This window comes from Gracilinanus agilis, chromosome 4 (assembly GCF_016433145.1).
Source record: "Gracilinanus agilis isolate LMUSP501 chromosome 4, AgileGrace, whole genome shotgun sequence".
Lineage (NCBI taxonomy): Eukaryota > Metazoa > Chordata > Mammalia > Didelphimorphia > Didelphidae > Gracilinanus > Gracilinanus agilis.
Window position 1 is genome coordinate 73368603 of NC_058133.1, and position 16993 is coordinate 73385595.

The following is a 16993-nucleotide window of genomic DNA, read 5'->3' on the forward strand; positions in this document are numbered from 1 at the left end:
TTTCCTTTCCAGATTGATGAATCATGTGCACATTGTTCAAATACAACTTCATTAAATGAGAAAAAAATATGAATGTTTCACCTGACTGCCTACTTTTAAGTTGTTTTTTTCTCTCTAATATCCCTGGGAGAACATCCCTGGGAGACTTCAAAAGGGATCATCCGATTTGCTAGTATCTCAAGCTACTGAGACTATGGAAACATTGAGTGTGGTGTAGAGAAAGAGTGCTTGATAAGAAATCAGAAGACTGAGTTCAAATACTAATTCTGCCTAACTAGAGGTCCTCCATCTCACTTCTTGTTTCCTTATCTATTAAAGGTGATAGAAGGACTAAAGGACTTCTGAGGACCTCTTCCAGCTCTTTTATCTATGATCCTGTTGTCCATGATATAACCATTTTCACATTATCTTACATCAGTCTGACAGTATTAAAAAAATTGTTTCAACATCTTCATGTGACTCCTTAAGGAAGAGTGTGAGCTTCAGTTTCTCCTTAACAGTGAGGAGAATCTTTAAAAACCAGGGACTAGCTTGAGGACCAGGGGAAAGAGAAAGAGGAAGAGACACAGAGACTATCTTCTCCAATAATCAACCATATTTCTCTGCCATCAATTCTTGAATTGTGAAGCATCAGGAGCTTGTTAACCTAAAAAGACTTTGAATGAAGTATAGCAGCCTGAGTGCTACAAATTGAATAAAATTAAAGTGACTCTAAGGTGGGTTTAGTTTTGTTTTTAAAGCAATTGAATGGTGGTAACTGTCAGTGCACATGCTTTTTAAAGCAATAAAAAGTAAGAGACGAGGCAGCTGGGTAGCTCAGTGGATTGAGATCCAGGCCTAGAGACGGGAGGTCCTAGTTTCAAATCCACCCTCAGACACTTCCCAGCTGTGTGACCCTGGGCAAGTCTCTTGACCCCCATTGCCCACCCTTACCACTCTTCCACCAAGGAGCCAATACATAGAAGTTAAGGGTTTAAAAATATTTAAAAAAAAAAAGTAAGAGACAAAAGGAAATGTCCTAGTGAAAATAGTTGCCTCAATCTTTATATAAAGCAGTCCCTATGAGCTGCCATGATAGCAGTTCTATAAAGGCAAAACATTATCTTTTTTACCTTGTTATTTAATTACAGGATACAGTCTTCTTCACCTATCCTACTTCCATTCCCTCTGATGAGGCCTCCCTAGAAGAAAAAAAAATTTAAGCACCCCCTTTTTTCTAGGAATGTCTTTTTCTTCTGCTAGTTTCATCATCTGTCATTAAATCTCCTTTTACTCAAGAGGCACTAACCTAGTGTCTGCTTTCATTCATTTCTTTTCATTATAACCACCATACTTCTAGTTCCTTCCCATTCTACTTCCTAGTCTACTTGTCTGCTGTGTTAAGAGTCCTGATTTCAGATCTGTATCATAATTACTGATAATCCCATTTATAATCAGCTGTAGTTAGTGATATATTTTTCCTTCTTTAATGTCACTTAAATAATTTGAGAGAGGACAGGAAGACATAGTAGAGTGAACTTGAGCATTTCTTTTTTGCCCAGGCTGAAAATGCAATTGAATGAATACGGGTGAACATTTAAACATGTTAGAAAGCAGTGTTGTGCATGTTAAATTTTTCATCATGCTCTGTTTGAAATTTTATTGATTGTCAGAAAAGGTTTTGTAAGTAAACTGAAGAATTTCCCTTTTGAGAACAATATTGAAGTATTTCATTTCTAAAGAAGCTCCTCCTAACAGGAATATTAAAAGGGCATTTGACTGGCAGAGCTTTTGTTCATTGCTTTATTGCATTTCCATTGCAGAAAAATACTGGGTATTGCCTTGGGTGGCTATTAAACATATTTAGACATGTTAACTAACATAACAAAGTGACTACCTCTTTGTTCACATAATTCCGTTTTCCCTGTTACAGATAAGTGGATGGTTCTTCATGGTGGTGGTGGTGGTACAATTGTTTAGTTGTATCTGCCTTTTCATAGCCTCATGGAACGCACTGTCCATGGGGTTTTCTTGGCAAAGATACTGGAGTGGTTTCTCCAGATCATTGTGTTAAAGGTAAACAGATTAAGTGACTTGCCTAGGATCACACAGGTACTAAATATCTGAGGCCAAATTTGAACTTGGGTCTTCCTAATTCCAGGCCTGGAGTTCTATCCAATGTACCACCTAAATGCCCTATATGACCTGACCAAAGTCATATAGAAAATAAGTAACAGCTAGAATTTGAACACAGCTTTTGTGTGATATTCTTACTACTATCCCTTTTATCTATTTCTAATCCAGGCCTCCATAGAGATAACTTATAAGAAGATAAATTTCCCATTTAATTGGAAAATAAAAAAACTTACATGTAAGTCATTGTCATGTTATAAGTTTTTCCTGATGGACAAGCTACCAAAAACAGTGTTATGAAAGGAGAGAGCTAAAATAATCCAAATACTGTGATACATCAAGGGAAAGGAGAAGAGAGAACTTTCTTTGTATGTAATATTTCTCAAGTGCCTGAAACTATAATTTATATCTTAAATGTCTCCATTTAAGTGTTTAAAACTACTATGTTTATTTTTAAATGTTTTCCAGTCTCGCTTTAAAGTTAGTGGAAATTATGTAATTTCCTTTCTAAATAATTTATGTTAAGTAAAATTTAACAAATTTAAGAACAATAACTTTCCAGAATAAGTTATTAGTTCTAAATATGATTTTTAAAAGGGAGATAAATGAGGCTAGAGACCAATGCTGTGGATGATGACGATGATGATGATGATGATTATTCACATAGGTTTCCCAAATGCTCTAGGAATATTATCTCATTTTATACTCACAACAATCCTGAGAGGAGATAGGTGCTATTATTATCCTCATTTTATAGAAGAGGAAACTGAGGCAAAAAAGAGGTGAGGTGTTTTGGATCACTTTACAAGGTCACATAGCTAGCAAGTATCTGAGGTCAAATTTTAACTCAGGGCCTCTTGATTCCAGGTGCAGTGCTCTATTTGCAGGTAGCATGTTGGAAGTAGGCACTTCTTTTGTTTGACAAATTTTAAGAGCCTATTAAGACTTCCTGCTCCAAGTTTTTGTAATTCCCTGGGACCTCATCATTATTAGTTCATTCTCCTCCCAGGCTTAATAGTAAATTCAGTTAGAACCACTACGAAGAAAATTATCATTATATGCACTCTCATAAGAGCATGTCCAATTACACCTTTGCCTCAACAACTATAAAGGAATCACAATTATAATATGCAAATCATTATAAAATTGACTGTGTTCAGTTATCTGAGGAATGTGATTTTGTGAACAGTTCTTTGTATTTAATTCCAATCAAGAATTTTTGAGGACCTACTCTGTGCCTAGTTAGCTCTGTACTAGGATTTATAGGCAATACAAAAGAAATATGAAATACAACCTCCCTTTTTAAAAAAAAACAAAACAAGTTTTAGGAATAAAGGCAATACAAACAAATCAATCTAAGAATGATAAAAGCCAGTATGTGCCCAAGTGTTAAAATGTTAAAATCTTATAGATAGTAAGAATCATTTAGGTCAGAAAAGACATCAGCATGGAATATAAATTTCATGATAGCAACCAAAAATATTTATGGAGGATCTATTTGGTAGTAAAGTTGAACATGGATGAGAGTTAAGAGCAGAACTTGGCTTTTCTGATAACATATGTTTTCTATGTTGTTCTTTTTCATGGACCAGCTTGTCTAGGGAAGCTGAAGTTGATAAACAAATAACCTAGATCTGGTTTTGAATCTAGGCACCATGTAGCAACTTAGGAAATTATCCCCAAAACATAACATCTGTAGAATTTATTAACAAAGTTAACTTACTAGCCTTACTATTAGTTGATGTTTGTTGTGTAAGTTGCGCCTTGCTAATCAGAGCTGTAGAAGGTGGTTTTAATGAGGCGTGCCTATCTTAAAATACATTAAGACAGAAAGTGATTCAGGAAGGATCTGTTAGTCTTTCTAATTGTATTTTGTTTTGGAACCAAGGTGTGGAAAGGTTATTCATTGAAAAGTATAGTGAATGGGACAACCAGAATGGTGAAGAACCTTGAGTCCATAACCTCTGAGGATCTTGGTCGAAAGAACTGGAGGTATCTGGCCTTGAGAAGAGGGGACCAGAAGATTCAGGGGGACATGATGAAGGGCTCTCATGTGGAAGGAGTATTAGACTTATTCAATTTAGTCTCAGTAGACAAAAACAAAACAAACCAAAAAAAAACAGGAGAAATTGTAGAAATCATAAAGCCAACTTCAGCCTGAAACCAGGAAAAACTTCCTAACAATTAAACTACCTCAAAATGGAAAGGGGGGGGCAGCTGGGTGGCTCAGTGGAGTGAGAGTCGGGCCTAGAGACAGGAGGTCCTGGGTTCAAACCCGGCCTCAGCCACTTCCCAGCTGTGTGACCCTGGGCAAGTCACTTGACCCCCATTGCCCACCTTTACCAATCTTCCACCTATGGGACAATACACCAAAGTACAGGGGTTTGGGAAAAAAAATGGAAAGGGCTGACCTTAGAGACTGCAGGTTCCTCTTCATTTCACTAGTCAAGTAGAAGTTTTGTCAGACCTGTTAAAGAACGTTTTCCTCTCAGATATGGATTGGACTATATAACTGCTGAGGTTCTTTCCATCTCTAAAATTCTGTGTCTGTGTGATGTTTTTATAAAGCAGGTACCTGTGGCCATCTGTCAGGAGCTGAAACACCTATCTATAAATCAGCCACAGTTATTAGGCACCTACTATGTGCCAGGCATTATGCTAAACATTCAAAATGCAAAGGACCAAAAAAAAAAACAAAAACCCAATCCCCATTCTCAAAGAACTTGTGTTTTTTATTGTTCTAAGTAAATATCAAGAGCAAGAGCAAAACTTGCCAGGCCTCTTTTCTTTAACCTTCTCCCAGTCACTGTATTAGTAAGTTCTCTTCTGAGCCTCACTTTACAGCTCATTCCTTTACCTCTCAGATCCACCCTACTTAAACAAAGTTTCTTAATATTCTCCAAAAAGAGAGAGTAGAATTACAAAACTAACATGCCAATAAAGAACATTTCCTTAGAAGAGATTTGGAAGTCTTTTATTTGTTTCATGATGGAATGGAAACCATGAGCACAAAATGTGGATTCTATGGGAATCTGGATTCTGAGGGAAAGGCTGACCTATGTCTCCTATACAAACAGATCTACTATTACTGTCATTGTCCCAGTCATTGTCCAGTCGTCTTTTTCTTCCAATAACACTTGTCATATAAAAAGTGTAATGACACCAATATCCAAGTGGGAGATGAATGTGCATGCTGAGGAAATTCTATTATAGTGCTATACTTTGGATAGGCAGGGCCACTTCCTTCCAAAAAACACATATTGCTTCACAGGTATAATCTCATTAATTCTCACAAAGTCCATGAGGTGGCTACTCTCTGTATCCCAGTGTAAGATAGGAAACTAGTGAAGAAAAAAAGTTGGTAGAGGAGCAGGGAAAAGAACTTGGGTCTTTTAGCTTCTCTGTTCAATACAACAAAATCCTAATTATGGTTGTCTTGAAAGTTTTTAATCATCTCTGTAAGTTGTCACTTATGTAGCTCACATTTCATGGTGAAGGCAATGAACTGATGCATTCTAACTGCCTCCTTCAGGCTATTTGCCTTTTTTCCCCTCTTTAACCTAAAGATGGGAAGATATACAGATATATATATATATGTGTGTGTGTGTGTGTGTGTGTGTGTGTGTGTGTGTGTGTGTGTGTGTGTGTGTTTCAGAGGTTGAAAGTGTATATGAAGAAGTTTCAGACTTTTATTTATCCACTGAGACAGTATTATTTGTTTATAGCCTCAGCATCTGAGAGTGAAGTATGCACAAAATGACTGTAATTTAATACTGTGGCTATGAAAGGCACATTGATTTTACAGCAGGTGAAAATAATGCAATAGTAGTATGGAGCATGAGGGAGGCGAGACAAGGCAACTATCTAATTTTGGCCTGGTGGAGATGGTATAGATTTTCCTTCGGACTCAGCAAAAACACAGCTTTCAGAGCCTAGCAGCGGCTGTGCTTTCTGCTTGTGGATTGGAAGTGGAGGTAGCTGGGCCAATTTACTATGCAACCCTGGACTTTAGGCGGCGACTGATCCAGCAGGTTGCTGATGTGCTCTCACTGATGTTGCTCTACTCCATTTCAGAGTGGATGTTGCTTGTTCTTCCACTCTGTTAAAGATCGAATGTTGTTTCTCTGAAGACTTTCTATTGTCTCTCATTTGTATCTTGTGAAAAAAAAAAATGAAGAGACCTGAGTGTTTCAAAGGTTAAATAAAGGAGCTCTGCTGCTGCTACTCAAGAGATAGGTTGTTGTGTTAACCTGAGGCAAGGAAAGAGAAATAGTGTAGCCTTCATTCTTGGTATCCTTTGTATGAGTTTAACCCATTTTTCCTCTAGTTTAGAGGGAATTATTTTAAATGATTTCATAACCTAGCTTCTCTCCTTCCTTGAAACCCAAACTAAAATCTGTAATTTGAGACAATTACTTGTGACTGTTTCATGACATAGACCTACCGCTCTGAAAGACCTGGACATGCCCTGTATTATTGGAGGTTGAAGTATAGGTCCTCATTTCAGTCAGTGATTTAAAATAGTAATATCATGCAGTAAATACAGTTAATGCTTTCTTACACATGTTGCTATTGTGGAAAATTGCAGATAGAAAAAAGTACAAGAGTGAGTAGTTATTATGATTTACTTAAAGAATGAGATTACTTAAACATGTTTACCAGAACTTTTTTCTTTTCAGTAAGAGAAGTTTCACTCTTTTTTAAAAGATAAGTCTAATGAAGATAAATGATGCCTTCCAGTGAAACCTAACTTTGCTCTTGGAATACTCAAGTGATTAGCTTAATGCTTGATTTCTAATAAGTATAATTTGTTCCAAAAGACTACCTACCATTTCAGGCAGTAATTACAGAAAATATCAGTTCTGTGAGGTTCCCCACCCCCAACTCCTCTACCTCCAATTCTTTGATTTGTTTTAGGCTTGCCCAGCTTGGTGGGCTGAGTCATAGTCCTGGAGTCTGAAATTCATTTCACTGAGTGTGCTTTGACAAGCTGATCTGTTTATAGCCAGTGCTTTGCACCATGTCCACAAATTTTCACTAATTATACTTCTGTTTTTCAGAGCTTATTAGTAATCTACTCTATACTTTTTATATTCTGAATTTTGAAAATAGATCTCTGCATTAACTCTTATTTAATGACTGATGGTTAGTGACAAGTTGGAAGACTTGCAGTTGGTCATAATTGTATAATGCTATGGACATTCATTGTTCTGTAGGCATCTAATATGTTCGTTCATTAGGGATCTTGCATTTTGGCTTCAGCTGAGCTTTAATATAATTTAGAGAAGAGATTTTACAATAGTGGAGAAATCAGTGCCCAGTATACCAAAAATTACTGGTTAAGCCTTCCCAAGAGGAGGATGTGGGGGGAATATAAAGGGGAATGGTGGTGGTTGGAGGATGTTGATTTGTGTACATTACAGTGTCAGTATAAAATCATGTTTTCTTGGCACCAACTGGTCATAAATTTCAGTAAATGTTTGTTATTGCTGCAGATAGGAATAATATAATGAAATTTTCTGTAATTGGGGAAGCATTGGCAGTTAGGTATCTTAATAGCTTGAAAGTAACTAATGAGGATATGCAGTTGGAACGATTGATTGAATAGCTGCAGTCCTGTGTGTTTCTTCTCGCGGCGTTCTCTGCAAGCTGTAGAAAGGGAGGGGGAAGAGCAAGAAACAGAGAGAGAGGGAGCACGAGAAAAACCGGCTTTCTCTTAAGTGGAAGTAGCACGGATCCCAAGGGCCAGGAGGCCAGAAATGGAAGTTTAAGCTGCATCTGTCTTTTAAAGGGAGAACAGCAGGAGTCAAAAATGTCAGCCTCCGGAATGAGAGTTTACTCCCTTTTTTTAAGATCCAGAAGATAACACAGGACAATGTTTTTAGGATGTGATTTTTTTTTTCTTATCCATGTTGAGAAAGTCTAATGTTATCTGAGAAGCTGGATTCCTTTAAGTCTGTCAGTTGAACTGGAGATGGGAAGCAGTTGTGATAAAGGTATAAATAAGTATATCTCTCTTGGGTGTGTGTATATGTGCATAGATATATCACTACATAAAAATCTAAAAATAGTACATTATTGTACATCTTAGTACATAATAGTTCAGATAAATTTGATACCATATCTTTTGCAAAGATTGGAGCTTATTAAATCAGTTTATATAGATTTAGGATATCACAGTCAGAGATCTTAGTAAGGTCATATTGAGAGAGCCAGGAGAAACTGATCTATTTATATATCTGCATAGGCATATATGTGGTTTTACCCAAGCAAATGCTTTCAGCCTTCTTTTCTTTGGATTTGCACTCTAGTGAATCATTTTATTTGCATAGTGCTGAACTTTGACCTTTGTGCAAAATATCACCAAATCATATTCCCAACTGGACTTTTTTTTCCCCCATGTTATCAGCAGTTCCATTTGATTCACTTAACTCCTCCATTGCTAAATGGATAGAGCATAGTGATACATTGAGAGATGTAGATGATGTGTTTAGTATACAGAGTATAACCCACAGGAGACATTTATGTACATTCAGTTATAGATTTATAAATTATAATGGTAAACTGTATCCTTAATTTTGATCTCATTTTAATCTTATCAGGCATCGTGATAGTACAAATACTGAACACTATATGAACTATATGGATATAGAATGCAGCTTTTAAGCATTTGAATAGAGCTTTTGTGAGAAACAAATATTTTATACTTTAATCAAAGGAGGGGAAAGTCTTGATAGCATCTTCTCACTTTTGCTCTTTTCACTGTCATTTTTAGAGGTGCCAGCAGAAAGGTCCCCACGAAGACGGAGCATCTCAGGGACCAGCACATCAGAGAAACCCAATTCCATGGATGCTGCAAATACTTCACCATTCAAAGTACCAGTAAGTAATTTCTACCTTTTGAAGGATACTACTTCCCCTTATTCCCACTTTTAGAGGCCGAGACAATATCTAAAGGAGCATAGCTTATATTTTAGAATTATTGAGAGAGAATCACCTTTTAAATTCTAGTATTAAAATTACCAACATCAGAGGTTAATTTTGTCATGTCTAGCTCATCTCCACATGCAGTTTTTATGTTTGAAAGGACATTGACCCACTGTGGTATGTCTGAATCATTACAATAATTGGCAATGATAAACTAGGGTTTCTTTGTTTTTTTTTCTTTGTACATTGATATTTGATCATTTTAATTAGCCACATTGCCTACTACAAATTTGTAAAGGAAATTGGTGGTACTGTTTCACAAAAATAGAACAGACACACAGAGCAATGAGGATGTCAAAGCCAAATGGCAAATTGCTATAGAATTAGAATTTGAAAACAGAATTCTCTGAGTCTTTGTCATTTGTTTTGCTTAAATCATTTTTAATGTTATAAACAACGTTTTGTTCATTATGAAGTTCTGGAAGAAGGCCTAAGGAGAAAATAACCAACTGAATTGATCAGAAGCAGCATGATATAATGGACTTGGAAACTTGGGTTTCAGTTTGGGGTATGACTTTTACTAGATGAATGATTCTTAAACAAGTCACTGAAATTCTCAGGGTTATAGTTTCTTTACCTACAAAATGAGAATAGAAATTCTTATATCAATCTACATCACAGGGTCATTATAACTCTATGTAGAAATAAATTGTTATTAAGATTTAGATTCAATATTTAATATGTATTTCACAATACAGTTGTGTATGTGTGTTATAAAAAGAGAAACTGGGCTAAGGAGAATTTTAAAGATAGAAATAATTAATTTTTCATTATTGGCCTGAACTTTAAAATCAGTTTCCTTCTTATTCATGGGCCAGAAACATCCCAGGAAGTTGGTCATTCAACAAGCATTTGTTAATCACTTAGAACTTGACATTGTGCTAAGTGCTAGGAATATAAAAACAAATAAAAATAAAGATTATCCTTACCCTCCAGGAGCTTACATTTTACTGAGAGAAGACCACACTTAAAGGGACCTGAAAAGGGTATAAGGAGAAGTGAATTATCTGAATGGGCATGGTGGTAAAGTCCAGAGATCCAGTAGCAGAGCTAGAAAAGGGATGAAAGATGGCTGAACTGTCACCCTTCCATCTACACAGAACAAATAGTAGTGCTATGGAGTAGAAATTCTAATCATTTGAAAATAAAATCAGTTGTTTATTTGCATCCATAGTGGTATTTGCTGCTTTTATTGCTAATAAAGGAACATGTTAGAAATTGGGATCATTTTCAGTATTGCCAAGTATTTTGTAAATAAGTTGAGAGTTAACATGGTATAATAGAGCCGGGTCAGGAGACCTGGATTTGAATCCCAACTGGAACATTTATTAGTTCTTTAAAACTAAGTTTCCCTCATCTGAACAATGGGAGTAAACAATATGTGCACTGCTTGTCTCTGTGGGATGTGGAGAAAGTTCTTCTGTAACCATTATAGCTCTATATAAATGTGAGATATTACTATTAGCACTATAATAACCTAATCCTTGTTCGTGAATTTTCTCTTTTTTCTTTCTCTTTTTTTAAAACTTACCTTCCCTCTTAGAATCAATACTGTGTATTGGCTCCAAAATGGAAGAGCAGTGAAGGCTAGGTAACAGGGGTTAAATGACTTGTCCAGGATCACACAGTTAGGAAGTGTCTGAGGCCAGATTTAAATGATCAGCATTTTCAGAAGATCATCTTACTTTCTCTGTTACAGAGATACACTTTTGTTCATTTCCTTTAGCATTCTTTAACTCCTCCCCTTTCTAATTTTTTAGTCATTGAGAAGTTTTCTTCTCCCTCCCTTCTACCTTTGCTTATATTATCCTGCTTAAACAGAAACCAAGGTAGTGAGTGAAACAAGCTTGTGTGTGTGTGTGTGTGTGTGTGTGTGTGTGTGTGTGTGTGTGTGTGTGTATTCGCACTCATTTGAAGGATTGTTAGAGTTGAATGTTAATGCTGTTCAAATAGAGCTAGTTTATGTTGGATTTGGGAAATCTCACCAAAAGAGTGCTAGGATAAAATGTTGGCTTTTCAATTTTAAAAATAGAAAATCACATTGTGAAGAAGGATATCTACCCCTTAAAACATGACAACTTCATAATCATAAGATATAGAGCCTAAAGCCTATATATTTGGATTCTTCCAATCAGAACTAATTTGAGTTATTTATATTTTAACAACAAAGTTAGCAGAAAACTATTTAAAGTTTTATTTTGGAAATGAAATGAAATGAACGAAAGTGATAAACCACTGATATATCCATGCAGAAGTGTAGTAATAACTCACTTATTATTATAACTCACTTATCATGTTATTGGGAGATGCCTGACAACTTTAGTCATTTAGAATTAAACCACAAACCTAGAAATATACAAAAAAGATCTGGGAGCTACAATTAACCATCACAAAATATATACATTTGGCACTACAGAAAGGAACCAAATTACTCCTAACCCTTCACTCAGACAGTTACACAAAATAAAATGGCAGACACTAAGAGGAGCAAAAACTGATAGATGACAGCATAAGAATAAAAACATAAGAAAAATAAAAAGCATAGAAAAGAATTATACAAGCAAAAAAGTCTGAGTACATTTACCAGAATAACAAAGGCTCACATATCTCAATAGACCTTCAAGGGGGAATCACTGTGTTATAACAGCAAAATAACTTCTCTCTCTTGGCTTTGTTTTCCTCATTTGTAAGATAAGAAATTTAGACTGGATGGTCTATAACACTCCCTCTAGTTCCAAGTCTATGAATATTGGTCAACATAAGAAGTCACAATCATTAAAGAAAAAAATTTATGTTCAGAATGTTCTTTAATAAAATAGGGCTGTGTGATATATTTTAGAAAGTTTCCACCAAAATAGAAAAGAACATTTAAAAGTATAAACTTTAATTATCTGGAAAGTTCATTTACATGTGGAAAATGTTGTCAAAATATTCCCACTGGAGTTTCTGGGAGTCAGAAAACTTCACCTCCTATCTCAACTCTGACACTAATTTTTTTTATGTCCTTTGGCAAGTCATTTTGGTCTTTCTGGCCTTCATTTGTCTCATCTGAAAAACAAGAGTGCTGGGCCAGATGGTCCCTATTGATCCTTTCTGTCTCTAAACTTTTTGTTTTCTTTCGAAAACACTGCCAGATAAAGGAAACCTTTTTGGACACTTAGGAAAAGTGATGTGAATATTTTCAAAATGGTCTATATATCTCAAACAATTAAACAGCATTTTATGTCTGATGTGACCAAAATATATGTCTGATGACCAGAAGCTTGACCATGTTTCAGGTCAGAAATAGATTGTCTTAGAATCATTTAGGCATGAAACTTAATATAATGACTGATGAAATTATATAATGAGTAGTTTAATTATATAAAAGCTAAACTAAAACTATAAAATATCAGACATTTAACCTTTAAGGATCTAATCTCACAAAGAAATTAATTTCGGGGCAGCTGGGTAGCTCAGTGGATTGAGAGCCAGGCCTAGAGATGGGAGGTCCTAGGTTCAAATGTGACCTCAGCCACTTCCCAGCTGTGTGACCCTGGGCAAGTCACTTGACGCCCGTTGCCCACCCTTACCACTCTTCCACCTATGAGCCAATACGCAGAAGTTAAGGGTTTTAAAAAAAAGAAATTAATTTCCTTTTTTAGCAGTTTTTTTTCTGCTTATCTTTGTGTGGAAGTAGGAATAGACATTAACAGGACTGTAGCTTTGGTGTTCTGTAGGTTGACTCATCAGATATACTAGAAGGAGGAGTGAATGATAGATTAATAACATGGGCATTGCTTCCCCACTTACTTAGCTTTCATACACCCTGAGAATAAAATAAATAGGCTGAAACAAGTCCCATTTGGAACCCATTGATGACATACTTTTGTCAAATACTTATGGACTGGGGGCAGCTGCGTAGCTCAGTGGAGTGAGAGTCAGGCCTAGAGACAGAAGGTCCTAGGTTCAAACCCGGCCTCAGCCAGTTCCCAGCTGTGTGACCCTGGGCAAGTCACTTGACCCCCATTGCCCACCCTTACCAATCTTCCACCTATGAGACAATACACCGAAGTACAAGGGTTTAAAAAAAAATAAAATAAACAAAAATACTTATGGACTGCCTCATGCAAGACATTGTGACAGACTGGTAGGCAGTCCAACTCCATGTACAACTTATATAGATATACAGTGCAGATGATCATTGACTTCTCTGAGCCATACATTGACAAAATTCTTTTTCACATAATAAACCAAATAATATAAGAGCTACCACATGTCACATCATTGAACATTTCTACCTTACTGACTTAAACCTTTCATTCTGATATCATCACCCCAGATCATAACCCCAATACCAAAAGCCAAGATGGAGTTTATATTTGATCCTAGAGGTAATAGGGCACCCTTGGAGTTGATTGAATGGAGGGAATGGGATTCATATGGAGGCTCCCATTGCAGATAGCCTTTCCAGGGATTTGAGCACAAGAGGGAAATGAGATATCAGAAAATAGTTTGTGGGATGGATCAATCAAGTGAGGTTTTTTGAGGATATGGAAAACTTGGGAATGTTTGAAGGCAAGTAGGATAGTGGGCCACTAAACAAGGAGAGACTAAAGATCAGTGAGACAGTAGGAATTATAAAGAGGACCATCCTCAGTTGAAAAAAAAAAAAAGGATAGAACAGAATCATTTGTGCATGTAGAGGGATTTGCCATGGTGAGGAAAAGGGCCATCTCTTTGTGTGAAACAGGAGTGGTAAAAAGGACATAGTGAGGAAAGGTATCAGGGATGTTAGACTGGGAAAAGAGGAAACTCTCTGCTGATGGCCTCAGTTTTTTCTGTGAAATATAAGGTAAGATCCTCACTTAAGTCGAGTGTCTAAACCCAATCAAAAAATATGAACTAAATGAGATAATAAGTTTATATTCCTATACCATTTTAAGGGGCTTTGATTTTAAAATAGATATTGATAAGCTATATTAATTCCAAGATGGATGTATATTGATAAACAGGGTAGTGAAAGATTTCAAGATCATGCCAAGTGAGGAACTAGGATTATTTACCCAAGAGGTAAAGAAGACTTGGAAGTGGCATGATCACACTCTTCCAGTGTATAAAGGGCCACCATGTAGAAAAAAGACCTAAAAAGTTCAGGGTTAGAAGAAATCCCATAGGTCATTTTGTCTGACCTATACACCCAAATTCCACTAAAATGGCCTAGTCTTTGCTTGAAGATCTCAAGTAAAGAATAATCCTCTACTTCCCCAAGTAACTTGTCCCACTTTTGAGTAGTTTGAATTTTTAGGCCGTTTCTTTCAGACATTAGTCTTAAAATTTGTCTCTTTGATACTTCTACCCATTATTCCTTTTGAATTTCCCAAATCCCCTGCTCATTCATTCATCTATCCCTCTATCCACTAATACATCCATCTATCCCTATTAATTTTCATTCCAAAATTCTAGGCTCTTGTGATTTCTTTGAATCCTCTCTATCATTCATTGTGTTCTATCCTCCCTAGTTCTGTGTCATCTGAAAATTTGATAAGGATTTAGTCTTCTTTCTTTTTTTTTCTAATCCTTACCTTCCATCTTAGAATAAATGCTATGTATTGGTTTTAAGACAGAAGAGCATTAAAGAATGGGCAACTGGGCTTAAGCTGGGAAGTATCTGAGATCAGATTTGAACCCAATATCTCCTGTCTTTAGAGTGGCTCTCTATCCATTTGAGCCAACTAGCTACCCTGTGTCTGTTTCTTTAACTGAATCTTTGCTAAAGATATCCAGTATAGGTATTGTACTCTGAGACCACAGTACTCTGAGACTTCATTTCAAATTACATTGGGTTAGCCATTTAAGATACAGATTAGGTACTGGATCTATGATTTCATTGGTGTAGGGAACTACTCTCAAGAAGAAACTTCCTCTACCAATGCAGATTGGTAACTTTTAGTTTTAGATACTTGAAGCACTGAAAAAGCTTAAGTGATTTGCCCAGAATCACACAGTCAATATGTGTCTTGAGGTCCTTAGACTCAGGTCTTTATAACTTCAAGGCTGACTATCTATTACTATCCTTTACCAGCCATTTAATAGGTTACAAATTTGTTTAACCCAGATTTTCCTTTTTTTGCACCAAAAAAGCATGGCATTTTGTCACATGCTTTACTTAAAGCTTGGGAAACTATGTACAGAATTCTTCTCAACTACCAGGTTAGTAAAACTGTTCAAAAAAGGAAATTGGCTTTGGCTAGCTTGGTCTGGTCTTGACAAAACCATGTAAATTCTTTATAATTTTCCCCTTTTGTATATATTCATTAAATCTCACTTTAATGATACATTCTAGAATTTTCCACAGAATAGAACTCATTTACTGGTCAGTAATATTCTGATTTTATTCTCTGGTTTGTTTTTTAATTGGGACATATGCCATTCTCCATATAGTGGGCACCTCCTCTCCTCCTCTGTTGAAAGGAAAGGAAAAGGAAGTTTTTTATTAAGTGCATACTATATATGCCAGGAAGGTATCTGTTATTAGTATCTTCATTATACAGTTGAGGAAAATGAGGCAGAGTTTAAGTGACTTGCCCAGGGTCCCATAGTTAGGAAGGTCTAATGAGACCAAATTTAAACTTGGATCTTCCTTACTCTAGATCCAGAATTCTAACCAATGTGCACCTTACTTGCCTTTATGTTTCTATGCCTCTAATGCTTTCTAATATTACTAACAATCACATCTATCCATTTCTTTCAGTATTGAGGATGTAGTTCATCTAATCCAGAATCATCAATTGATATTTATGAAAATGTACAGGTCATTCACAGATATCACATCACTCCTCTGCTAAGGACTCTTAAGCATCTCCCTGTTGCTTAGGATAAATTTCTAATATTTAAGGTCCTTTGCAATCTAGCTTCAACCTGTCTTTCAATGATGATTGCACGTTTTAGGCAATCTGACCTACTCACTGCTATTTTCAGTTATAGTAGGAGCCCCTCTTTGCACACACACCACACCACCTCCCTACCCTATGCAAGTTAGGCTAATTTTTTCCTTTAAAAAGTATTGAGAGCAGGGAAGCTGGATGGCTCAGTGGATTGAGAGCCAGGCCTAGAGGCAGAAGGTCCTAGGTTCAAATCCGGCCTCAGACACTTCCTAGCTGTGTAGGATAGTGTAGCTGTGTAGCAAGTCACTTAACCCCCATTGCCTAGCCCTGTAACAAATTAAAAAAATATATATATATACATGTATATAAATGATATTAGGGTTTAAAAAATTTTTTTAAACAAATAAAAGTTTTGAGACCATATTCAAGAATTGGTTGGTTCAGGAGACTAAAAGCTGGCCTCAGGCTGTTGACAATACCCTCTCGTTACCTGAGTACAAAGCAGCTATAAGTTACTCCAGAATCTCTTAGTATTTAGCTGATGGATCACAATAGATAGCCATGGCAAAGTAAATCTCCTTTTATTAATTTTTGAATGATCTCCAAGTCTTTCAATTTGAACATGTATTGAATATAAACTGCCAGCTAACAAAAGCACCTATATACAATATGGAATTAGGAAGACTTTGGTTTGAAATCCTGCCTTACACACTTATTAACTTTTGGTCTTAGGTCATTTCCTCATCTGCAAAATAAGGGAATTGGTTTCAATGGACTCTAAGGCCCCTTCAAACTAAATCTATGACAGTGTGACCTCTTCCCTCTCTGCTTTGCTCAAGTTATTCCTTCATTATTGAAATACTCTTCTTTTCTCCCCTCCACTTCTTAGAACTGTAGTCTCCCCCATAAAGGCTCAATTCAATTAATAATAGGTACAAGAAGCCATTCCTGATCTCTTCCTTCGTCAGTTCTGGCCACCTTCCCAAATTATTTTGTTTTTACTTTGCATGCATTTTGCATTTACTCAT

The 16993-nt window shown here is 36.3% G+C and overlaps 1 protein-coding gene across 1 annotated transcript in view; it reads left to right on the top strand.

Annotated features, from left to right (window-relative positions):
• RASAL2 (RAS protein activator like 2) overlaps positions 1–16993 on the top strand; it is a 333326-nt gene that overhangs the window by 253239 nt on the left and 63094 nt on the right. Inside the window, exon 4 of the mRNA XM_044676490.1 lies at positions 8888–8994. Coding sequence (XP_044532425.1) covers positions 8888–8994 — 107 coding nt within the window. The remainder of the gene's footprint in view (positions 1–8887; positions 8995–16993) is intronic.